Source organism: Carassius carassius, chromosome 41 (genome assembly GCF_963082965.1).
Source record: "Carassius carassius chromosome 41, fCarCar2.1, whole genome shotgun sequence".
Classification (NCBI taxonomy): Eukaryota; Metazoa; Chordata; class Actinopteri; order Cypriniformes; family Cyprinidae; genus Carassius; species Carassius carassius.
The window spans coordinates 8,288,218-8,314,770 of NC_081795.1; the positions used below are offsets into that span (position 1 = coordinate 8,288,218).

General features: G+C 38.4%; 1 protein-coding gene across 8 annotated transcripts in view; it reads left to right on the plus strand.

Annotated features, from left to right (window-relative positions):
• The window catches only part of LOC132123564 (RNA-binding protein Musashi homolog 2-like), a 275,563-nt gene that overhangs the window by 128,941 nt on the left and 120,069 nt on the right, over positions 1 to 26,553 (plus strand). For all 8 annotated transcript variants that reach the window (XM_059534264.1, XM_059534263.1, XM_059534265.1 and 5 more), the window contains exon 7: positions 19,595 to 19,643. In XM_059534264.1, coding sequence (XP_059390247.1) covers positions 19,595 to 19,643 — 49 coding nt within the window. The remainder of the gene's footprint in view (positions 1 to 19,594; positions 19,644 to 26,553) is intronic.

The window sequence follows — 26,553 nt, forward strand, 5'->3', positions numbered from 1 at the left end:
CGCGCCTACATTGAAAATAATGAACTTGAGCGCGCAAAAGGCGCGATATGTAAACGGCCCCTAAAGACACAGAAAATTCGAGGCAGCCGTCACGCAACTGACACGCAGCAGAAACGCCACGCTCACGCCAAGCAGCCTGTGTGTCACCGGCCTTAGAATCAGCTGCAGGGCGGGATTTGCGCTGAACGCGGAGACTTCCGACACTTAATATGTTTGTTTGGAAACACCGTACCGAAAGCCCTGTATCGAAACGGTCCGGTACGAATGCACGTACCGTTACAACCCTAATCTCTTGTCATTTTTGCCTGGATAATTCTAATGTTGTCATGGTAATTTGGAGCCAGGAGGCAGCAGGTCACTTTCCAAACAGAGAGCATGTGCAGTAAGACTGGATCCTTGCAAGGGGCTGATAAGACGTCGTGTGCAGCCGTCAGCCTCATGATGAATCACCTGCTTATCTGAGCAGACCCAAAGAGCTGGCTACCACCGCACGAGACTGACAGAGAGGGGGAGGAAGAGAGAGAAAGATATTTGTCATTATCAGCAAATAAGGGATAAAATGCTTGCACACAATAACAGCCATGTTTCCTATGCAAACCTGCTTGAACACCTGAATGGTGGCGCTATCAGCGCATGACGACTCCGGGAGCTTCGGAAACATTTTTATTATCTCTGTTCAATTTTCTCCCCATTGTGCGAACGTATTCAATATGTTTTGTTCTGGAATACACAAGAGGCCCGTTATGGGAAAACTGATTTTGTTAAGGTGACTCAATCAGGAATGGTTTATAATGGTTTATAGAGGGGTTTATAGAGTTATCACAAAGACTAGTTGTATTTCAGGGGTTACTTCAAGGAAATGTAAGTCAAAGAGGTTCACCTGACATAGTTTGGGATCCCTTCCCAGGCAATAACAGTGGAAATATTCAAAAATAGTGGAAGTGGAAGCTTTTTGTAACCAAGGCTATACAGATGATCAAAACAAACTTTTCTGAGAAATATTCACTGGGGTAAAAAAAAAAAAAAACTCTCTTTCTCTACCCTCAGAGAAAGTTTTGTATCAGCATGCTAGTGTATCACTGAGGGATTTTATTAATACGTAAATACAGGATCTCTGTGTGTTCTTGCTTATTAGAACACGCTCACCCACTATGTGTGAGGTAGGAGGGGATTAAATGCGCACACACACATGCTGTTTGTCAGCTGCACGTGGACTTCCTGCTAAACGGATGCTTACTGCCTCTGGGCAGCTTCCCCCATCTCACTCCACTTTCTCTCTCCTCTCTCTGTGTGTGTGTGTGTGTGTGTGTGTGTGTGTGTGTGTGTGCGCGTGCACTGAACCAGTAGTGAATAGCCTGTTATAACTGCTGATGAGGTGTCATAATCCTGAAAACAGGATCCTTTATTTTTCACACATATTGTCGATCAACTTCTCCACTTTTCAGGCGTCTTACATGGTGTGGAAAGGTTGCCAGGGAACCAGTGGTGGAGAAGCTACTTTAAAACTGTAGCTCACCAAATTACAAGCTACTCATGATTTAAAACAATGTCAAGCTGTTTTTTTGAAAAAGTAGTTAGCGACACTAGAAACTAATAACAAAAAACAAAACTACATTGAAGGCTTTTAAGTGGGCACTGTTTTTATTAATATAGTTAATCTTTAACAATACTTATAATTTCAATTCGTTATTAAATGTGACCTTTAGTAAATCTTAAAATGTTACTTTTTTTTTACTGTATAATGTACAATGTGATGCTAGCATTTACTTGCAGCAATTAAAACGATAGCTTTTAGCTTATTAAAGTAGATAAAATACTAAATAATTTTAAAATGAACTATTTCTTTCTTTTCTTTCTTTCTTCCTTCCTTCCTTTCCTTCCTTCCTTTCATTCATTCATTCATTCATTCATTCACCCACCATCTGGTTTTCCCTGAAGTACCATTTAAATTCTCTTGAGAATTCATTTAGAAACACGAGTTCTCATATAATCTCACAGCTTTTCGTTGAAGTTTGTAAATGAATCACTGTCTAAAATCACACCGCATGGTTTCCGAGCTCTAATTAGAAAGCCGCTTGTACACCTTTCTTTTATTTAGCACATCGCTAGCTCTCTGTCTACAAGCTGTAGTCCTTCCATTTGTTCATTAGTGTAAGATTTTTATGTATTAGGAAAATGGAAGAAATGTAAATGGCATCGTAATAGATATTCATGAACTTCAGGAATCCATGCATATGCATGAACTAACGAATGCATAATTCAATTCTAAGCTTCTAAGACTGATTCAGCCTGATTCCTGAAAGTAATAAAGAGTAGGAGAGAAAGATCGAGGGAGAGACAATAGAAGGAGGGAAGCGCTACACTAAAATGTGCACAAAACAATATATAAGTTTGGAGACTTAATTGTTTAAGTATTGAAAGAGGTTTGGGCTTTTTCTGGGGTTTGGGCTGGTTCTTGTCTTGGAGTCATGCACAACAATTCCTTCTAACCTTATGTTTTTATGTAACTTCCTTCAGAGTCCTTTTTTGGTGTGAACAGAGCAGTATGGCTGAGGAATCTCATTCTGATGCGTTCATTCATTATTAGTCATTTCTGCCTCTGCGCGCTGCCTGAAAAGAAGCTCTTTTGCCTGCTCAGTCCATTTCAGAAATATAATGGAAAACCCACCAGAACAGCTGAGGTACACATTTGTCCTCCCACCACACTCACTCTTTCTCGGTTTCTCTCACTAATTCATTCTCTTTCTTTCAGGCTTGAGGCAGGTATTTGCTTTGACCCACATCTCTTTTTTTTCTCATCCTGAGTAAATACAAATTCAAACAATTAGAATGATTGGCACTTTCCCAATGCCCCTAAAGACATTTGTTTCCTTTTCAAAGTCAGTAGAGATTTTAGTTAACTGGAAATGGTTAACTTAATTGAAATGGTTCTTAAAAGGCCTCCTCTGAATAAAATGTTTTCTTTTACCTGGTGGCCCCCAAAGAGTATCAGAGCAGGTAGAATGAGGGTCTGCTGTGTGATCCATTAAATGTTAAAGGAATATTCTTTGCTATTTTCAACCTAATGTCAATGTTCCGCATTTGTTGGCATGCTGGCGATTACTAAAATAATTCTTAAGACTGTGCTGGTTGCTTTTTCCCAATGCAGTTACAATACTGTATACTTTGCAAATGCAAAGATTGAAAAAATTACAAAAACACCTATAAAAAGTATAAAAAAAAGATCCACATGATTTATGTACTATATTTTAAGTCTTATTCTCTAATAATCTTGAAACCTGCCCAAGCTGTACTTGTTGCATTCATTAAAAATGTAGCAATGTCTGATTTGTGAATGAATCGTTTGAGTCAGATCCTTTCAATGATTAGGTTAATCCAGTTCACAAAAGCAGTGATCCAGAAATATTATTTGAGTATTATGACTTAGAATTCAGAGGACTTGGAATATAGTGAAGAAGTCATATGAACCACTTTGATACTTTTATTTTGTATCCTTTTTGAAAGCTTCAGCGCATTGCAATGAAAATCACATCCTTCAGATTTTCTGTTTTTCTGTTCAACTAAAGAAAAATACTCGTAGTGCTGAGTAAATAATGACAGAATTTTCAGTTTGGGGGGCTGGTGAACTATTTCTTCAAAATCATTTTTTTAATTTTTCCTTTAAGAATGGATGCTAGTCAAAGTGTGAATGTCGTCTCAGTGTCTTCTCAATTCTTGGACCTGGATGAATGGAGAGATGTGAATTCTTGGCAACCGCAGCTCAGGAGACTGTAAAACCCGCTGAGATTTGTCAGTTTGCACCGTGCCGCTGCCCACAGTGTAAGAAGTGAAAGAAAGAAAATGGCAGAGAGCTGCAAGACTCCTTTCAATCTATCACACTGACAGGGATTTACACTGAATGGAGAGCTATGCACCAAATATTAACGGGTTCACATGAGCTTGGCATTATCTGCACTAACATTCACTCTAGTATTCACTGTATGGCTGTGACCTTCTCATTATCTTGGGTTTCCCTCGCCCATCCTTTTCACGTCTCATTCTCAGAGGCCATTTTGCATCCGATAATAATTTTAATTGAATAGTCACTCTGAATAATTCACCTGAAGGCTTGATATCACATACAGTGGAACATTGCCTGAATCTGTTCAAATGCTATTTTGTTATACAGTTCCATTCAGTGGAGCTCTGAGTTTCAGCCTTTGATTGTGCACTCTCAGAGATGTTTTTCTCATGAGGCCTTTCTGCTGTGCTCCAGGGGTCCTCAGAAGAACGAGTGGCCCGTTTTAGGCTTTTGAACTTCTCGTCGAGCCTGGCTGCTCTCTTACCCACCTCCACAGCACTGTGTTACACATGCATGTTCATGAGAGCCAACAAAGAAGCAGACTTGAAACCTCATAGATGCATCATTCTACTTCAAGACATAATGTTTTCAGTGTTTGGTGGATAATACAGAGCTTGAAGGATTCAGAGAGGATAACTGCTGTCTGCTGACACTAAACCTGGAATTGTTTTTTGGGGGTGGGAATAGGCCAACCAATAGACCATTTCAGCAGCCATTACTCCAGTCTTCAGTGTCACATGATCTTTTAGAAATCATAATATGATGACATGATGCTTAAGAAATGTAACTGTCAATACTTATCAATGTTGAAAACAGTTGTGCTACCTTTTTTTATTTATTACTGAAACCATGATGCATTTTTTTGAATTATTTTATACATAGAAAGTTCAAAAGAATAGATTTTTTTTTAAATAAAATTTTTTGGAACAATGTAAAAGTCTTTACTCTCACTTTTGAGTAATGCTTTTTTTTATTATTTATAAAAGTTCATTTCTTTATTTTTTTATTTCAGTGGATATTGTATTATCTTATATTCTTTAATTTCAGTCAATTTTACTCTGATTAAAATGGCATCTAATTTTCATCATATCTACGTTAATGTTGTTGAAATAACATTTTTAGACTACTACAAAAATCAGATCCAGGATTTATTTTTCCTGTATGTAAATTGTTGCAATTAAAATAACTGCAATTACAACCCACTGACTTGTGTGGAATCAAACTAAATTATCTCCTTCATACTAGTATATTTTCCTTCAAAGGCTTAAAATAGCTCATTTGAAGATTTCCAGATAAAAACTTTAGCAGCATACAGTCTGGTGAAATCGATATCAAGGGAGGGAGTAAGAAATCAAGGGTGTCTGTGGTTGGACAGATGATATCAAGAGCAAATAGTGTTTTTCCAGTGTGAGAGACTGAAAGTCAGGATGAGGGGAAAGTAAAAGTGGCTCATCTTTCTCCTGTCAAAAAGTCGGGAGGATTCTCCCACCACTGCCTTTGTTTTTTAATTCACTGCCAGCTCTGTGTCAAATAACATGGCTTTCATCTCGAGTGGCTCCTACCCTCCCGTTTACACTCTCCACTTTACAATTCTACCTTTGTGTTCACGCTTCAAATAAACCCCCTCTGTTCTGCTTTCCAACACTAAGAAATCTGCATCACTCAAGTATATTAACTGATGACTATTACTGTCAAACAGAACTGCTCCCTGGGCTCTAGTAAAGACTCCCTTGACAAAAACTCCAGTCATGTTAATCCAAGCATTAATAAATGGAGAGATGTAAAACTGTATTCAAATTGTGCTCTGGTGTTTCATCCTCAAATAAAAGGAATGGGATGGGGCGGGTGGTGTCGTGATCATAGATCTGTAAAAGTAACAGTATCACAGAGGATCACATTTTTAGATCCGCCATTGTTCTGCTCTTCCCCTACGTGCGGTGAATGTCGTCATATTGAATGTGCAGTTAAAGAGGCTTTAACTGCTGAGCTAAATAAAGAGCTACAGGGGGTAAGGCTCTGGCGGGAACTGTAATGAAATGAATGCTGGGATATAACCCTTAATGCTATCTATCAGGCACGTACATCTGCTCCTAATATAACAAGGAGTGCATCCAGCCCTCCAGTCTTTGCTTAAGATTGATATTTTGTTTATTGAAATATAGGAGTTTCTCTGGTCTTTTTGCACCCTTCCCTTCCCTTTCCTTTCCTGCTAATGTTCATAGGATTCACCAATCATTTGTTCGCCCTGACAGAATTCATATTCACTTGAATTTCTGAAGGTTAAAGTCTTTCTTTTTTGGCGTTTGGGGTTGTGGATGTGACTTTGGCCCATCCAACTAACGGAGAGGGTGAGTTATCCGCTTTTTGAGCCCACACCTTGTCTATCACTAGCTGTAAAGGATGAGCAAAAATGTCACTGCATTTTTTCATCACAGTGAAAATTACACTGCTTCTCTCTGAGAACGAGCTGAATTTTCGCACTCCCAGTCCACTACTTCTGCAGTGCGGCCATCGATCCGAATGGATAGGCACAAGGAAGCGGGGGAGGGCTGGTGGTGGGTGTGCGGGAAAGGAAGTGAGTAAGCGTTTGAGAGATAGCAAGAGGGAGAGAGTGAGGGAGAAAGGTTAAGCTTGTGCCTCGGCCACTGGCCCAGAGGTTTGGTGGGCCTTTGCCAGACTGAGGTGCCCAGCTTGGATCCACTCCCATTTCATTTTGGAACGAAACAACCTTTGTCCTGCTGTCATTTCCCTCGCGCACGCTCCGTGACCTGCCACTCACACCTGCCTTAATGAAAGCTGACATGTCTGGATTTGCTCTAAAATTTCTGGATTTGAAACCCTATTTACATACTAATTAACTGGCTTAATTACTGAATTTTTAAATGATTAATATCATTATAATACTTAAGTACACCAAAAACACCAGATGGAGAACATACTGTGGCAGTTAGATTGAACAGAATGGTAAATAAACAGAAACAACAGTAGTAGTTTAAAGTAAACTGTGATATAGCCTAGTCTTTTTAACCTGTTCCCAGCTGGTAAAATAGAGATATTGAAAACATTTTTGATACATTGTCCGGGGTCGAATAAGTGTTAGGGATTTATTGTGCTTGAATTTATTTATTTACTTATTGAGAGAAAAAGAGTTGCCGTGTATTAATGTTGCTCGATTGCTTCTATTGTCCTCATTTGTAAGTCGCTTTGAATAAAAGCATCTGCTAGATGTAAATGTAAATTATGATATATAATTTTAGTGCCTACTTTAGTGTATTGTTTTTCAAAATTGACTTCTTTTGTGTAGTTTTTTGTTCTATGGGATTTGGTTGGGATTTAGTTTGCTGGTGGAACTTCTCCTTTTCTCTCAAAAGTATGCACGTGAAATAATGTACTATTGCACTGTATATTGATTCTCAATATTTCTTTTGGAGTTGAATTGAGATTGCCAGTTTAAATTTAATGAAACAGACCTGAATGAATTAATCAACTTGGAAACTTTAAAAAAACGTCAAAAATATATATTTATATTTCGTCATATTTACACAATTTTATGGACCAGGGTGGAAGAGAACTTTATTTACCAAAATGGTTTACCTGTGTTTTATTTAGATTTTTTTTTTTCTTTTGGTCAATTTAGTAAACTGCACTTCCTATTTTAACTGTCTATGGATTATGGCAAATTCCATTCAAATTCATGAACCAGTTCTTCAATTCATAATTTTCAATCAGTACGGTTACATGAAGTATATACCACAATATTTTAAATTAACATTTTTTTTCTGTCACCTGTAGATTAAAAAAACAAAACACCCCCATGTGATATCCTGCTCATATTTCTCTTTTCCGAAACTACTATTTAGGCTTCAAAACACAAGTCACATCTCCAATTGTTGGTGCTACTAGAGAGACATAACTTGCACCTTGCTTCCTCCCACACACAATACATCCTGATGGAAGGGCCATTTGCCATGCTAAAGCAGGGAAGAGGGCGGATCAGCTTGGCATGTTAAAGCGCCATAAATAAAATGCCATTGTGACCTGTTGGTCCGGAACAGCTTGCAAATAGAAATTGAGGGTGGGATTCATCAGCAGGCCCTCTGGTCAACACCACACTGTCATGACAGAATGGATAAATCTTAGTTGGCCCCCTTGTGCCGTTCCAGTGTCATGCCTCAAGCTGAGTGGACTAATGACTGTCTGTAACATCAGCTGCTGCTCCCTTCTCCAGGCCAGGTTCTCCTAATGCCACCCCGTCTCTGACCAGGGGCTTTCTGGCTCCACGCTTACTCTCATTCTGTCTGGATCCAGGCCGTAGTGGCAATCTGTGGCTTACTTGTATCAGAGAAGCTCTTGTGTTACAGGAACAGGAAGCCTAAATTTGTGGTCCATTGTATTTTTGCAGCTTTTTGGTTTATTACAACACTTAAGCGCTGTCTGTGCAGATGTGTTAAGAGGTAGTTGATATGAAGTAGAAGCTTTGTTTCCCTGAGCACTCGTACAGCAGCCAGCAATCTGTGCCAAGCCCCCTGTTGTCACCTTCTCAAGTGCACCACACATTGACAGTGTTTTTGCATTTCCATGCCTGCAGGAAATAAATGATATTGGAACAAGAAAATTACTGTTCAAACTATTTTTATTTACTCTGAAGCATATTTAATCCATTAATAAAGCAGTGGATCACTTAAAGAAAGGTTTCTTACTTTAAAGCATCTTGAGAAGGTTTTCTCTAGTATCTGGGAGCTAAAAGCTGATACTTGTTCCAAACAGTTCTTGGGCCGTTATCACCAATGTTTTCTCGCAGCCCCTGAAGTTGATAATAAAAAGAAGGTCTGCTTCAGTTTTTTTCTGGACTATAGATAGGGCAAAGGGGTCATGTTTCCAGATCAGATTGCATCACCTGCAGTGCGTTACCAGAGGAGACAGTGAGTCATGTTCAGTGCCTGGGAGCCAAGCTGCCCTGTTGACAACTCGCAATGCCACTGAATCAACTGGTGCCCTGTGAAACAGTCTCGACGTCATCTGCTTTTAAAATATCCTATTCAGAGGTTCTTGCTGAGAGAGACTGTCTAGAATCATTACCATCGAAGTTGGTGATAGAAATACAAGGGTTTTATGACATAACGAACATAAAGACAGTATCATTTTTTAATACTACTACTGATGTCTCTATGAAATAGACCCCCCCCCAATATTTAACCATTGATTATAGCCATTCAGTGTTACTGTATTATTGAGAGCTATCAATTTTAATATTTATTAGACTTTAAAAAATAACAACTTCTAATTTAAGTGAACTTAAAACAATCTTCACATAAACCCTTCACATAAATATAACTAATGTCATATTTAGTTACCCATGCCCTTCAGTAAGTAGGAAATGTACAGAAATTTATTGAAGTTATCAAACGCTAAATTCTAAATTAAATCTAGATGTCCTTAAAGTTACAAAAGTTATTCATTTCCTCTGATTAACAGACATCACAGCAGCTAGGTTAAGACACACATCGTATTTTCTCACAACTCTTTACTTTTTCTGACCCACTTCAGGTCTTAAAGTATCTACAAATGAGCTCAAGGGCAGTTCTGAAAACCACTGCATTTCAAAGATATGTTCTTAAATGTGACCCTTGCATGCATGGTTTTAAGACCGCTTCAATCAACTTTTTTTTGGTGAATTGATGACTTAACTGATGACATAACTATTATGTAGCATGTTCGTCGGTTCATTTGCGCTTTAATATGAAATAAAATACATATAACTCCATGCAAGCATTTATTTTATTCAGTAATTTTGTTAAATGTTGTTAAATGCTCATTATAGAGTTCAAAACACTAATTTACCTGAATTTGTAGGTCAAGATATTATAAATATTTAAAATTTTTACAGTAATAAAAAGCTTTCTATAATCCCAATTTAATATGCATCGTCAGCTGTAAGTAAGCCATTTGCAGGTTGATTCTTCTCAATCACATTATAGCATCCTGATTGGTCAAATGGTGTGAGTTTGGGTCGGACTATTTGTTTGCCAAACCAAAGACAGACAGGGGAATGTCCTTGCAGTTTGAAACCAATAGGTTGTTCTTTTTTTTTTTTTTTTTTTTTTTTTTTTTGTGCAGTTCTGTTTGTTTATACAGAAGTTACATAGCTTGCCTTTAGAGTAAATGAGTGAGCCATTTATTGATTTGCAATATCAGATGTGTTGTGGATTTGGCAAGAATAATGTTCTACTTAGAAAGCATCGCAATGTTCCTCAAGGTCACAACATATCGTTAGACACAAATCGGTCAGCTTTTGCTTTCACACATTAATTAGTGTCTAGTAAATGAATCGTGATTGTTTCTGGTTTTCGCTGACAGACACTGCTAGATGCCAGGATTTACACAGGATTTCAGTCCAAAGCTCTGTACGCAATGTTCATACGCAATGGCTCTGATAATTAAACCTTTTAAGGGCATAATGAGCTTATCGGGTGGGCTTTCTGCAGAAAGTGATCGTCTGCACCTAATCTCATCTGTTCCTCATCTTTAGACTGTCAGTTAAGAGTGTGGATTTACATACATTTACATCACGCCTCGTCAGCGAGACAACGGCAGAGTGATGATGAGTCGATAATGGCATGGAGTAATCTGCCGTTTTAAGTGATGTCCGGGCTGTGGATTTTGGGGAGGATTTCTGGATTTTAGCGTTCTGAGCTGCAGGTGTTGGATTTTTCATCTCTTTGAGTAGGTCCTTTTCCTTTTATGTAGATGTCCATTGTGCCGAGAGTCACTGAAAACAGATTTGCCGCATGAGCAGCGAGTGACGGCCCCGCTGGAACTGAAATCACTGCTTATCCACCCTGCAAAAACTGTGCAGTGATCCCCCACCTCATAAAGGGCCTGTTGCTTGTCAAATATATATGATTCCTTTGCACACCAGCGTTTTGTCACGGGTGGACCTGAAATGAGTTATCAGAGCTGCAGGTGTAGACATTTGACTTCAGAAGGAAATAAATATCAGGTTTAGACCTGTGCGCAACGCTTTTGATATATCAGAGCAGCTATTCTCATCAATTATGGATTGGTGAACCTTAACCACAAATGCCCATTCCTTGGAAAAATGGGAACAATGTCTCCTAAAATGGGCAGCGTTCGCAGCGATTTCATTTTTAAATGGCGTCTGGTGGCTGGATGGCTACATTTTTGCAGAATCTAAGTGTTGATGTCAAGCAAGGACAGATAGTTGTCATTTTTAGCCGTTTTAATCTTCATTTTTGGAGAAAAAAAATGTGAAATATGATCTGACCGCAGAAAGAGTGTCTCCTTTTGCCACTGAACACCAGAAGAGCCTTATTTTTTAAACCATCCTTTCTTTTTATTGTGTTGTTTTGATCCGTTGTACATTAATTGCATTGTTTTTCCATCAACACGAGTATAGCTCAGAGCTGTGCATTTAATCACCAGTGCTTAAAGCGAATGAAGAATGCGCTCAAGACACAGCCACAAGCGATCATTCTCCACTCAGTTACTTGCCAGATCAGTGCGAAATTCTGAACGAAAAGAAAGTGACTCTTCAAAATTAGAACCGTCGAAACTCGATCCATCGTCCTTGAGCAGAAAAGAGAGTCCGGCTTCTATCACATTGATTTTTCCAGGTAAAGAAAAGCACAAGAACAAATGATGGGGGGGAAAAAATATTGAGAAGCCGTGAGCTGGAGGGTGTCTGCGGTAGATGAGGGAGTAGATTCTGCAGCCGATGCTGACAGTCACTTCCAATTCCGTTATGCAAATAAACGTCTCTCCTTCCACCCAGCCATGGTGCTAAATGAGACCTGCCTTTTGAATATCCATTTCCTCGTCTGCCACTGTTTATTTTTGATCGCCGAGGTTGTTTGCTCGATCACATTCATGTAAACACACGTGCACGTGTATGATGAGGTGCTGGGATGTAACTAACCGTGCCATTGATTCCCCTGTATGTCCTGCATCTGCACTGACATGTTTACTCGGACTGTTGTGTCTGGTTTTATGCTTTTGGCCCCATATTTTTCAATATAGCAGGTTGTTTGTGTTTGTCGCTGAATCTCAAGATGTTGAATGGTATAGTTGTTGGAAACACTGTTTGTTAGGACAGAATGTCTCTTGTGAGCTTCTACAAAGTCAGTAGCTGAATATATGTAAATATACATACATTTACAGTATATGTGTGTGTATTCATATGTATACGTGCGTGTACAATTTGTATAAGTTATGCGTGTTAAATTTATATTTAATTTACATTATATTTATGACTGTAACTTGATATTTTTACACTGATTTTTAATATATATTTTTTTATTAAAATGATAATTGTTAGAAGCCCCACTGGAAACTCTGTGTGAAGCTGTTGTCAGTTTGTTTTGCCCATCCTCTCTGCTTTCTTTAAGTGCTTTGAGTAAAAAAAAAACACTGATGCTTTTGTCCCCTGATAAATAATTCAGTGCGTCTGATTAAACATTTTTGCAGCATGTGTTTTGGAGATTCCTGCCATGGTGTGACAGGCATGCACACGTTTGTTTGACACGCGGAGAGAGGTGGAGTCTGTTTTTCTTTCCTTACTGTCTGAGATTTAGCAGACGGTGATATGGCAGGTGGTAGATTCCACTCCCTGACGGCTGAGTGAATTTAACCAAGTGTTGGATTGCCTTCTCTCCATCCCTCGCCTACATGTAAACACTATCTCCCCTTGTCTGACTGCTTCCTCCAGTTTGTATTCCCCCCTGTCCTCCCGCTGATATCTTCCACAGTTAATAAAAAAATGGCCCCACAGACTTTCCAATTATATTTTTTACTTAAATGAAAACTTGTTGTCAAGCAGCTTTGTACAGCTGTCATACAGAATCACCGCGATCGTGATGGCACCAGGTTTACAGGAGTGAGATTCATCTTCAGGAAAGTTTGATAGATGCACTTTTTTGGCTTTTACATTTTTTGGAAAGCATTTAAGTTTTTTTTTTTAATTATTATTTATTTTTACCTTATTTCTTTTTTTAATCTTTGGATTTTTTTATTTGGCTTTTTATTTCATTTATTATTATTTATAATTATGAATTAGTGTTGTCACGGTACCAAAATTTCAGTATTCGGTACCGATACCAGTGAAAATCCACGGTTCTCGGTACCAATTTCGGTACCAAAGCAAAACACAAAAATATGCTAATTAAAAAAAAATTACTTTTTATCACTAAAAATAAAACCAATGCCATTCTTTATGCTTATTTACAATTGTGTTTAAAGTTCTTCTACAAGTAATATAATTATGAAAAACAGTAAACAAGTTTCACCCAAATTTAATTTGTCTTTTAATTTATGAAATTTAAACACATTTTATTTTTTGGTAAATAAAGGGGATTTGCTATTAAAATTAAAACATGGAAGAAATATTGTGTGATTAATTTTTAATTAACAGTAGTAGCAGTATCACATACATTTTACAAAATAATAATATTTTTAGCACAATGCCTTTATGTAAAAATGAATTTGTAATGAATGCATATTTGTCATTTATCTGAACTTAAGACTGGTGGTGATGCTTAAGATATTTTTGTTTATTGAGGGTCTCTGTAAAAAAAAAAAAAGTAATAATCATATTAATTATTATTAAAAGATAATAATACTACTAATTCTACTACCATACTAACAATATACAATGCACTATGGATTGATGAGCTGCTGGTTCTTGAATATTAATCACGTTGTCTGTGTCCGGTCGAACTGATTTGCTGAAATCAAAACAGGGACGTTAATAGATGAGCTCCAGCTAATGAAATTGCCATTTGCGCATTAGCTCCGCCCACTACCAGAAAAACCGGCATATCTTCTGCTTGTTCGAAAATATGAATAATTCTAAATGAACTCCATTATTTTGACAGGAGGATACAACAAAGAATATAGTTTACATGTAGCATGTCGATTCAGCGTGGTAAGACTCTCGCTCTCTCTCTCTTTGCATGTGTGAGAAACAGAGCTATCAGCAAAGCGACGGCGAGTCGTGCTCCTTCACACAGAGTTTACAGTTCGGCAAATACCATAGACAGTAAAAGAGGCAAATACAGGTGTACTGTGCATCCATTGAGATGAATTGAAAAGTACAGATCGCTTGATGGAGAGAGAACTCTGAATCGCTCAGTGTTCAGCGAGTGAATATATCTGCGCCAATCTTATAATAGCCTCGAACACACACACACACTGGCGAGTAAAATCTAAGAATTTATTAGCCAATGGCTAACAATAGACATAATTTAGTCGCCCTGAGTAAAATTTATTCACATATGCGAGTGATTTACTCGCAATGTAGAGGCTGTTTTGACGGTTTTCCGTGAATACCTTTAAATTGACACTGGTTTTACTCAAATGAAACGGTAAAATGCTTGTGAAGTGACTCAGAACAGTTCTGGTGATGTTGTTTGTGTATTTATGTCCTCATTATTGCAAGCGTCATGGGATTCAGTCTATGTAGTAAACAAACCAATAATTCATTCACACAGAGACATGCAAGCAGGATGCAGATTTCAACCAACTTTTGCGGCTTAACATTTACAGATACTGGTCCATATGGAGATTTGATTTGATTAATTTATGCTAACTTTGACAAATTCCGTGACTGTCCATATTAAAATGTAAGTTTCATTTTCATGACTGGATTTTGAGATTCCATCCGCGGAAATCATAGCGCTGTATGCATCCAGAACTGGGTTTGAACAGGTCTTTGGTACCACCGGTACTTACAGAAACCTGGTACCGTGACATTTTCATTTTTTTAGTACCGACTTGGTACCGAAGTACCAGGTCTTTTGACAACACTATTATTAATGGGAGCATTTTTTTGAAAAATACTTTGCAAAGTTTTTGTTGACCTTTTATTTGCTTTTGTATTGGGCTTTAAATTGGATTTTTAACAAAAAATAAATAAATGTATTTAATTATTTATATAAGTATTTTAGAAAATTGATTCCCCCTCCCAACATCTTTACCCAAGCAATGGCAAATAGGGTATTTGAATACAAATACTTTTGTTTTATTTAGGTTTGCCTCTGGTTAACTCCACTGCATGCTGTGTTCTCTGGCAATATGAGGTCACAGCGCCCGTGTGTTTTTCTTCATAACAGTCCCACTATAAAAGCCTATAAAGGCCTGTGTCTCATAGGACCGAATGTACGGCCCCTGCTAATAAGAAGGATAAATCTTAAAGTGAGCTACAGTTGGCTTTCACAAACTACATTTAAACGCAGTTTTATCGACACTCAGACAGGACCTGCCCCTTCCATGCCTGTCATAAAACAGGCATTACCGTGGCATTTACTGATTGTGCTGGGTGCACAGCGCGTATTAGCCATTGACCAAGCTACGGATGGCCAGTAAAAAGGCCACTTGTTCAGTCATTTATCAGTAATGGTGTTTAATGGCAAAATAGTGCTACCACCTAGGGTGTGCCACTGGGGCTTTTAATGGCACAGTTCCTCTAGGTCTAGGGAGAATTTGAGCAATTTGCCATCCTGCACTGTGGGCTGTCCAGACGCCGCGGTCGGCTAATTAATTCCCCTCCACATCAGAGCGCTTTAAGGCCACTTGTTTCGCATCGATCGGTCGCACAACAATCCCGGGGTCCCGCCATCCCGCAGCCCCTCAGAGTCCCGGGCACAGCCGCAAAAGCTAACAAGTAAAGGTCAGGGCTATTTCGAATGCGGCACTGTCGCATATGCAAGTGCCATTACCATCGCAGACTTTCTGGAACCTTCCACCGCCCTTTTGAGAGAACTTAAAACACACTTTTCTACCCCGTGCTGGGCTACTAGATAGGAAGAACTCTTGAAGAGCTTTCTGTTCTTTTCCATGAATCTAGTCGCCCCTTTTTACCTAGTCTCCCTCAGTGAATATAAAAGCGGGACTGTTATCTGTGGGGGCTACCTGGCCCCCTTATGTACTGAAGAGACAGCTATTATCCTTCAGGCTTTTCTTACACAGAAGGAGGAGAGAGTAGACCTAAGATTAGGCACAGACCGAGTGTGGGACTTTGCTCACCTTTGTGCTGTGTATGCGTGTGTGCCCTCAAGAGCTTTTTATCCCACAATCTGATGGCCACTGGAAGGTTGAATCTATCCTTGAATACTCGTCCCCCTATTGAAAGGCTGAATGGGTCAGGGTGGTTTGAAGGAAGCAAAGCAGGACTGGAAGTGTGAAGTTGTGCATTAGTTCATTGAGAATAATTGAAGAGCTTTTGAGATTATACAAACTGAGGTAATATATTAAAGAAGATATGTAAGAGATTTGATTGTTTTTAATAAATTTTTTATTTATTTAATATAAATATTTTTAATATAAATATTTTTATTAAACTTTTCACATCTCAGTTTATTTACTACAAATAATTGTATTTATTATAGTATTTAAAAATTTTTAAGCAAGTATCATAATGATAATTTCTTATATCAACTTAATCAATTTTTTTCAGTACTTTGTGTTGTTTTATGTATTTAGAATTTTTAATTACAATTTTCAGTTTTCACTTTATTTTATATATATATATATATGTATATATATGCACATATGCAAATTAAAGCTTCCTCACTAATTGTCTCAGACTTTATAAGTCAAAGACAGGTGGCATAGGTTCTCACTGTAGGAGGAATATGGAGTGAGGGTGAGAAAGAGAGAGACTTCATGCTGGTTATGAGGAGAGACAGTTACATATGAGCCTGAGTCGAGGGCTGTCTCCTCCCATCATGCTTTAGTGCAGCTGTAGCCAAGAGTCTCTCCTCTTTCTGGACAGAAGTAGATGCTCCAGCTGCAGGCCTATAAACTACCGTACACCAGCATTGACAACATAATTATAGAGCAGACATACATCACTGTGATTGTGAAAGGCAAACGTGATGGTTTATATTGCTGCATTATAATATTACACAGTTTATAGAATCTTCTGCTAATGCTAGTAGTTTCTCAGAAAAATCCATTTGCATTCACATCAACATTTTCATTAGGTGCTATGATGTTCCAGCTACATACTGCAAGATAGAAACTCAGTATTACCAAAAAACAAAAACAACAACAACAAAAAACACTAATTTAGTCCCCAAAGACTTTTTGTAAGAATAAACAGCATGTTTCACGTGCCACATACTTGTATTTAAGGGGATATGTGGGATGACGATTATTTTGTGTTCCTAAGTTGTTCAGTTTAACGTTTTAACATCTTTTAAAAAATGCTTAATCTTAATGGAAATAATGGCTGTCTAAATTGATTATGATTCTGCTGATTAAAAAATAATAATAATTCAAAGCATTGTATGTCATTGATATCTATATATATATCAAATATTGCCAAAAGCATGGAAAAAACAGATTTGTGTAACCTTAGGCAGCCAGTTATTATTTATTTATTCATTATTTAAAGGGGAGCTATTATGCCCTTTTTAAAAGATGTAAAATAAATCTCTGATGTCCCCAGTGTGTGTGTGTATGTGAATTAACTCAAAATACTTTACAGATCATTTTTTTTTAGCTTGTTAAAATTGCCACTTTTCAGGTATGAGATTTAGGGCAGAGCTTCAAGAGCTCAAGCTCGGGCAATACCGGTGCTAGCCTTTGCAAATACACACTCCACTATTAGTACAAGCCTGTTATCTTTACAGAGAATGCACTCAGTTTAAAAGTCAGTCATCTGATCAAAAAAATGCACTTTATGAATTACAGAGACAGGAGCACGGCACAATAAAAAAATAACTCATGGTGCCATCGCATATCTATTACAAACTTTTTAAGACCCACTTGTGATTATGAGCTCGAGCAATTCCAGTGGTCGACTTCACATTGCTTTCATATGCAATTTTAACTCCTACTTTCCTATTCACGATTATTTTTGTAGCACATGAAGGCAGCATCAGTTAATAAACAGACAATAGTAGCTTTTGCAACATTAGCCTTACAGAGTGCCAAGAAGGTCTTTCAGAAAGGCAATTTGGAAAAAACTAACACGTGATACATACTTACTTCTGGAAGTGTAGTTGGATGGATCACAAACAGCTGGCACTGCTCCATCCTCGAGAAACTTCTGTGCAAAATCTGCTTTATACTGACCCTCATTCACAAAGCAGTCCGGTGTAAATGATTTGCGCGGACATAAACAAATATCGGTAGAGTTGATGGATCATCTTCTTCAAAAACAAAAATAATCCACCTCATCTTCAGCGGCTCAGATTTCAAGAGTAAATTGAGAGAGCTGTGTGGATTCATACATCCAGCTACAGAACACCTAAAGCGCTTGGGAGACATTCTCGCCAGTGCAACAATGGCTGTTAACTTGGTCTGGGTGGTTCTATGTATAAACAGCAGTGTCTGTCAACTTTCGTGGGCGAGGCATGTGGCTAATGTGATGTCACATTAGCAGCAATGCTGAAAACAGGTAGTTGGGAGACACTGCTTTTTACTTATGGGGATTAAAAAAAAAAAAAAAAGGAGTGGGTGGATTTTTATCATTATAGGGTGGCTGTGTACACTGCCAACACACATTTATGTCCAAGCAACATGTGAAAGTGAATGTGGCATAATAGTTCCCCTTTAATTAACTTTTGCTTACTGTAGAAAAAGCTGAATCCTACAAAAGAAATGTACTTTCTCAAAACACTCCTGTTTCTGGTGGTCATTTATGAAACGTTTTCCTCTGAACATAGAGGGATGTTTTAAAGGAACATAAATATGGACTGAGTGATAACAGAGGATAACAGATTTCCCTCAGCCTCTATGAGAGCACCAGTCATTGTGATCTTTATTGGAAGGCGATGAGGAACTCTAAAGCTTGTAGCTCTATCGTTCTCTATGGGGCAGAGTGACTGATGGCTCCTTTTGTGCAGGGTGTTTTTCCAACCGCCTGTACTTTAAGGCTAATCTCAGGGACCTCAGGAAGGAGCAGGGAAGTGTATGTGGCCTAATGGTTAGAGAGTTTGACTCCTAACCCTAAGGTTGTGGGTTCGAGTCTCAGGCCGGTTAATACCAAGACTGAGGTGCCCTTGAGCAAGGCACTGAACCCCCAACTGCTCCCCGGGTGCTGCAGCATAAATGGCTGCCCACTGCTCCAGGTGTGTGTTCACGGTGTGCGTGTTCACTGCTGTGTGTGTGCACTTTGGATGGGTTAAATGCAGAGCACGAATTCTGAGTATGGGTTACCATACTTGGCTGTATGTCACGTCACCTATGTGTGTACATCCACATGTGTACACCAGCAAGGTATGCACTTTTTGTGCATTTATTAGTGTATGAGCATGTCTGTAATGTGAAAGGAGCAGAAAGAAGCATGTTTAGACATACTGTGGGATGTATAAAACACTGTGTTTGTGTGTGAGAGGACTATGGCTGGATGCATTCTGAAGTGTGTCCTTGCAGACAGGGTTTTCCTCAAGGATGAGCAGGCCTCTGTCAGGGTCAGACAGAATGGTACCCTTGGGCCCGTGGATGGATATCATTCTTCACAGAACATGGCCATGAGCAGCTTTCAGATCTGTACGTGTGTGTAAATGCTTTTAGGCTTCAGTAGTTATATATTGAAGTAGAAGTACACAGGATTTTACAATATATAAAAAAAAACGACCAGATATACCAGATATTTCAGGATTCTTGATACCCGTTTTGACAGCAAAGCAAATCCTTTATTTACCTGCCGAAAAAAAAGAAACTGCTTGAACCAGACAAAACTTTTTTGCTGGTCTTCCATTACTAATTTTTCTCTTTGTTCTCTTACAGGTAGAAGATGCTATGCTTATGTTTGATAAAACTACAAACAGACATAGAGGTAAGAGCCCATTTGTTTTGTGTGTGTATCTGTTTTTGCCTTTGCATGTGTGTGTAATGTTGATAGGAATGTCCATCAGTTACACTGTGCTATTAGTTGTGCACGTCACAGCACGTCGCACTCTGAAAACAGTAGAGTGTGTGTTTTCTGTAGCAGTAGAGGAGCTCTTGTGCCGTGTGTTACATTATAGCATTATATCTTCAAGGACGTTTCATTTGAGCCCTGAAGGTCAAGGCTAATATGGTCCAATAAAAGAGAAGCGATTTCCACTGTAGCCAATCCATCGACTCTATTTGATTAGTCCGACATTTACCATTGGAGGCGCAGGGTGGAATGTTTCTCGGTCATGTTCACTCACTACTGCAGGCTTGTGAGAAATGTACAATATCTTCAAACTTATGATATTCTGAATTTGAGGTTATTGTTCACCTGAGTGATGTTTCTGTGACTATTTTTGAGACTTTTTCTTTCCTGGGAAAGAATGAGCCTTAGTACAAGGATTTGGGGTGATATTTTTTTCCTTGTAGTTGTGATTGAGTGATCAAGTAATGTGCTTGATGTAGTAAAGCAGAGGAGAAAGGAGTTTAAGAGAGGAAACATGGGGAAGTAAAATACAGAGATCGAATGAGAAATAATGCAAAAAGAGGAGAAATGGAATGGAAATTAGAAATGAGGAGAGGGGAGGAGCAATGACTTGAAGGGGAGAAATTGTGGAGGGTGGAAGAGAAATGAGGGAGGAGAAGAGATGTAGAGTACTAGAAGGTATGGGAAATGAGTGAAAGTGAAAGTCAAAGTGGTAACCCATACTCGGAATTCTGCATTTAACCCATCCAAGTGCACACACACAGCAGTGAGATGGGAACACACACACCGTGAACACACACCCAGAGCAGTGGGCAGCTATTTTTTCCAGCACACGGGGAGCAATTGGGGGTTCAGTGCCTTGTTCAAGGGTACTTCAGCCATGGGTATTGAGGGTGGAACAGAGTGCTGTCTATTCATTTCCCCCCACATACTACTCCTGCCAGCACTGGATTTGAACCTATGACCTTCGGGTTTCAAATCCAAATCTCTAACCATTAGGCCACTGGTGCCCCTACAAGAAATGAGAAGAGAAATAAAGGGAGGAGGGGAGGCGAGAAGAAATACAGGAAGAGGGAATGAGAAATGAGGTGCGGGAAAAGAAGTGAGGGGTGGAGAATCAAATAAAGGGAGAAGAGATGAATAGCATAAAGGAGAGAAAAGGGGAGGAGAGGAGAAAAATTGAGAGAGGAAATGAGGTGGAAAAAGAAATGAGGAGAGGAGGAGAAATAAAGGGAAGAGAGAATACAAATTAGATTGAAGGAGGACAAAAGATGAGGAGAGGAGAAATGGGTGGAGGGAATGAGAGAAGAGGAGAGAGGGGAAGAAACTAAGGGAACTAGAGAATAAAAATGAGAAGAGATGTAAAGAAAGGAGAAATGAGACGAGGGGATGAGAGGCGGTCTTTTGGTCAGAGTGGGCCGTTGACTTTATCCAGCTGTGATCCCCGTCTCTCTGTGTGGCTTTAGCAGCGAGGCCTCTCATGAGGACATTATAAAGGTGAGTGCAGCTTTAACAGACAGCCTGAGAGAGAGAGCAGAGCGGACGAGAAGAGAATGAGACAGCAGACGCACAGAGAAACAAGCTAAGAAATATGCTACAGTGTTCACAAGTGTAGCGTCCTCTTTAGTGGCCTGAAAGCCACGAGAGAGATTCTTAGCCTTGAGAGGCCTTTGTGTGGGCTGAATGAAGAGGCTGAGGAGCAGCGCTGTGTTTTTTATGCTGCATAAGTGGCTTTCAGAGCTCACAGGTGGGCAGGTTGGGGAAATGAAGTGGACAGTATTAATCTTTCAACCTGAGATTTGCTTTTTAATCTATATCGGTCATATTTTAAAGTTGAGTGCGCATGCGTGTCTATGTTTGGAAGGTGTGTGGATATGCATTGCCTTTCGCTTTTTCTCTTTCTCGCTCTCATTCACACGCTCTAGTTGTGACGCTCTAGTCTGTGACATCGTCAGAACAGCCTGTTAAGTCACAGTGATCTTTCTTCCTTTTTGCACGATTAGCAGCTAAGCTTTTTTAAATCTACTTCACAACCTCAAGTCAAAAACAGTTCGCAGGTGATCGCAAATCGTCCGTGTCGCCCAAACCGAGCTTTTCTAAATGTCAAGTTGGCCTATGATCCAAAAAAGACAAGCATTTTCTTTTGTAAATGGAGATCAGAGTATGTAACAAATACACTTGCTGAACTTTGATCCACACTTTCTTCTGTTTCTCTATTTTGCCTGTCCCTGATGCCCCTGCCTGGGCACTCATTCTCTCTCTTATAAATACTCCCATAGGGCATAGTGTCTGTATCTATGGGAACGAAGGAAGCAGAGAGGGTTTGGAGGAGCCAGGGCTCCCTGGAGAGCCCAAACTGTGTTTGAGAGAACAGGCAGGTCAGAGTGAAGGTTGAGAGCATCTGTTTAGCACTAGCTTTGGCCCCTAGTGGGAAAGAAATGCTATTATTCTCAAACAATTGTGGATGTAGCAAAGAGCAGCAAGGTCGGAAATGAGACTCTCTGCCATTAAACGCACCGCTGGTAAACACCAAGTGCCAAACAATGTCGTTGACGACCAGCCATTTCCATTAAAGTCCTTGCATGCTATTCAAAGAGATGCCTCACAATAGCACATCAACAATAGCAGCTTGCAGATGTGTTTCGCTTATGTTTACTTGCCGGTTGGAATATGTGCAATTGTCTTTTTGTTTATCCTTGTCCTCCTTGTTAATTTTTTACTCTCAAATGGTATCTTAGGCTAAATGAGGAGCTGTAGGGGTCAGCGGTTTTAATAGTCTCACAGCAATTACTTTATAAGACTACAGCTTCCACCGAAATGAAGTTGTCAACTGGACAGTAATAGGAAGGCAGAGAGACATTTAAAATAGTTTTTGATGATTAATGCTTAAATTAATGTGTTTTCTTTCCTCCTGAAGGAAACCTCTGACTGAAAGAGGAAAGCAGTAGCAGTTAAAATATTTCTTGGTAATCTCAATGTAATCAAATTAAATATAAAACCATAGCTATTTGCCACTGCCAGGGCATTAATGTTTTTATAGAAAATGTTTAATAGTTTGTTATAGAAAAACAAGTAATGCTCCAGAGGCTCGATCACAACATTATAACGGGCACCTTCCAAGGAGAGACCTGCCCTATCACTTGATGGGCGGGTAAAGACTGATGTGTGCGGGATGTGGGAAAATAGGGGTGTATCATACTAGGCAATCGTGCCCAAGCGTGTCTGACCCCAAAATCCTGGTTCGTTTGACCAGTGTGATCGCCCCGTGCCACGGTTCATTTAGCCGGTTCATATATATATATATATATATATATATATATATATATATATATATATATATATATATATATATATATATATATATATATATATATATATATTTAATTCTCTCTCTGACAAACCAGCCCTTTCAATTTGCCTAAAAAGGAACTGCAACATAAAGAGATTATGTTGGAAGAAAGCACACTGTGTTAAACACAAAATAAAAAGACAATCACATTACTTCCTGTTTCCTCCACTGCAGCACAAGACAATCTCACACGCTGATGTTTTATTGTCATCTTCACGACTGTATGACTGCAATAGCACACACACATGCACGCGAGAGAGAGAACTGCTAGTGGATGACAGAGGACAGAAGTAAAGACAGACAGTCTTTAATCCACTGCAGTCTGTCTGTATTCACACCCCCTGCTAGACTATTCAACACTGTCCTTCAGCTCTGAGGTGACAAACACGCGGCAGCTAAAAGACACTCTCTATTTATCCTGCCCTCCTTCTCCCATGAAAAGGGCGTTAGCCATGCCAAAATGGGAGGACAACAGCCAAGGTCTTACATTCAGAGAGAGCAAGTGAGAATGATTGCGGTGGAGATCGAGCTGTTTGGTGGAAGAAATGGCCAATAAAGCCTGTCCTTTTTTTTTCTCTATCTGGAAAGGCTTTTGGCCCATATACACACTCAGACTCCATCAGGGCATATTTCAGTCTCCTCATCTTTTATCTGTTCTCTTTCTGCCTGTCTGTCTGTCTCTCTCTCCCTTTCTGCTTCTTTTTTCTCCTCTCGCTGAACAAGTCTCAAGTGGATATGCTACATCTGTGCTTCACAAAATGAGAAACAAAGTCTGTGCTGCGCTAGACTTATGGAGACTGATTTTATACACCTTAGCACAATTCTGTTCTGATAATCTTAGCTCTGAACATTCATCGTTCTGACTGTACAGACACTTCCTAAATACTAGGCAGCTGTGTACTGGAGAGCTCGGACAGATGAGTGGGATAGAGAGTGATGGTCAATGCAAATATATATGGCCAGTAGTGTTAATTTCGTTAAGGAAAAGTATAACAAAAAATGTTTGTTGACAAGCTTTTTTACCATGACTAAGGAAGAGTATGATGATGAGATGACAACAAGGTCAATAAACCATAAATGTGATTATATCAATGTACAGTATTGTTGATGAAGAAGACATGGCTAAAAAGTATTTAAAAAAATACAAATCAAGAGTTCAAATTTGCTTATATTTACATTTAAAATATTTTTTTGTTTTAATTTATACATTAAATAGCCATTAATAAATTAGTACACTAAATGAGGAGAAAATATACCATGTGTATGAGTCCACATTCTACTGAATTGTGCTTATTGGTGAAAGTGCAATACCTTAAAGGTAAAAATAAATGTCTCAAATGACAACAAACTTTTCGATAATAATTTTGAGCATTTTTTTATCAGTTTATCTATTATGCACCATGACAAAAATATGACAAAGTTTTCATTGACTAAAACTAGACTAAAATGTTAAGACATTTAATCGACTAAAACCAAAACAGGACTAAATATGATAATAAGTACATTTGACACCAGGACTAAAACTAATTTAAAAGACTAAGACTAAATTAAATATGGCTGACAAAATAACATTTAGTCACACTAATATCCAGCAAAATATTTAGACACTAAAAGAATTATAATTCTGTCCTCATTAACTAATCTTCATGTTGATATACGTCTTTAGCTGTTGTATTGGAATTTTTTGCTTTTCTCATCCTATAAACAAAGGGTGTTTGATTTTTTTCTTTGTTTATTTTATTTAAATTTATTTATTTATTTATTTATTAAAAGTAACAACATGAATGCAGTCCATATTACCCATATCTTCGCCTCCATAACCACCAATAATGATATGAACAGCATGTTTTGTTTTCACACAATTATTGTCTCAATCAGATACTTGTGCAAATCCCTACTCAATACTATAATTACAAGGATAGTTGCTTGACTGTTTTGGATTTGTACGTCAGGTGACATTTCCAGATCTGACAGAATAAAAGAGTTTTAAATGGACGCGATAATAAAAGTGGAAGCTCTTCAATGGTGGATGGCTTTTTCTGGCGTGGAATATTGCTGGCGTGGCATTTCGAGAGAGGTTCATTACGGTTGTTGCCAACTAACGATGCCCCTCATTGTCATTTAATAGGCTGTGCAAACAGATGTGTCCCTCCAAAATCAAATGTTTGTCTTTCTACATAGCTGACCGAAGCACTGTGTTGTCTCGTTGTGTGTTTGTGTGCTTGAGAATGTTTGCTCATGATAATGCCAGTTTTCTGGCTCATGTGCATGAGTGCATTCAGAGATATGTCGTTATGTTGGCTTATCCATGTTTTTGCACGTGTAAGTACCAAAAAAGACACAGTTTGACATATTTCACATCCCACAAGTAGATTTCTGCTTTTGTTAATATTTCAGCCTCAGATTATAAATGATATGATGAAATGGGCTGAAAGAATGGTATGTTCAACACATAAAGAGACAGAGTGTATTTTTACAAGATCAATATGAAATGATAAACACTTCACAATCAAGGTTAGTCAAATCGCTCCAGCATTTTTTCCCTTTGATCTTTGTTCCCGGTGAAAATTTATCTTGGTTGATTTTATGTCTTGTTCCCAAACACACCGAACGAGTCATTTCATGAACACACTCAAAACACTGGGCGTTTAGTCAGATGAACTCATGCCACTTTTCATCTGCAGCTTTGAAGCAGATTTTGATAGCTTAATGATCTGCAAACATAACTCACTTTTAATAAATTCTATAAAACACACATGTGGAGTGTGTGTTTGCAGTCTGCTGCTCAAGCTGGCAGATAGCAGTCTACAACAAAAAAATATTTTTCTATATGCTTTATGGAGAGAGAGAGAATCAAGTTATGTATAATGGCAGTTGTCCACTTACTATCTTGGCTGGATTATTATATATTATTATATACTTATATATTTGAATTTCTTTTGGCTTAATTGTGATATACTGTACATTATAAAACTATATTTTCAAAATTTTTCTATTTGTATTTGAAGTATATATATATATATATATATATATATATATATATATATATAATATGATAGGTAAAAATTGATAGCCTGAATGCACTGTAAGTCGCTTTGGATAAAAGCATCTGCTAAATGCATAAATTTAATATATATAATTTTTTTTTTTTTTTTTACATCCTGCCCAATGTAGTCCAAAACCATGTAGGCTATGCTATGTAAACTGTGTATCAATATAGACGGTATTGCCTCATACCATATCACTTATAAAAAAATATATATCATACAAACTCAATATACTGCACAGCCCTACCGCCACTTACATTGAACCTTTATGTCATTTGTGTTGTATTTAATCCAGAACAATCCTTTAGGAATACCTACTACAGTTATGCTTTACAGCTAAAAACACTTTGCAGCATTTGCACATTTGTGACAACAGCCCTCATTTACTTGTCCACTTTTTGGTTATTTATCAGGATAACAAAAAGATCCA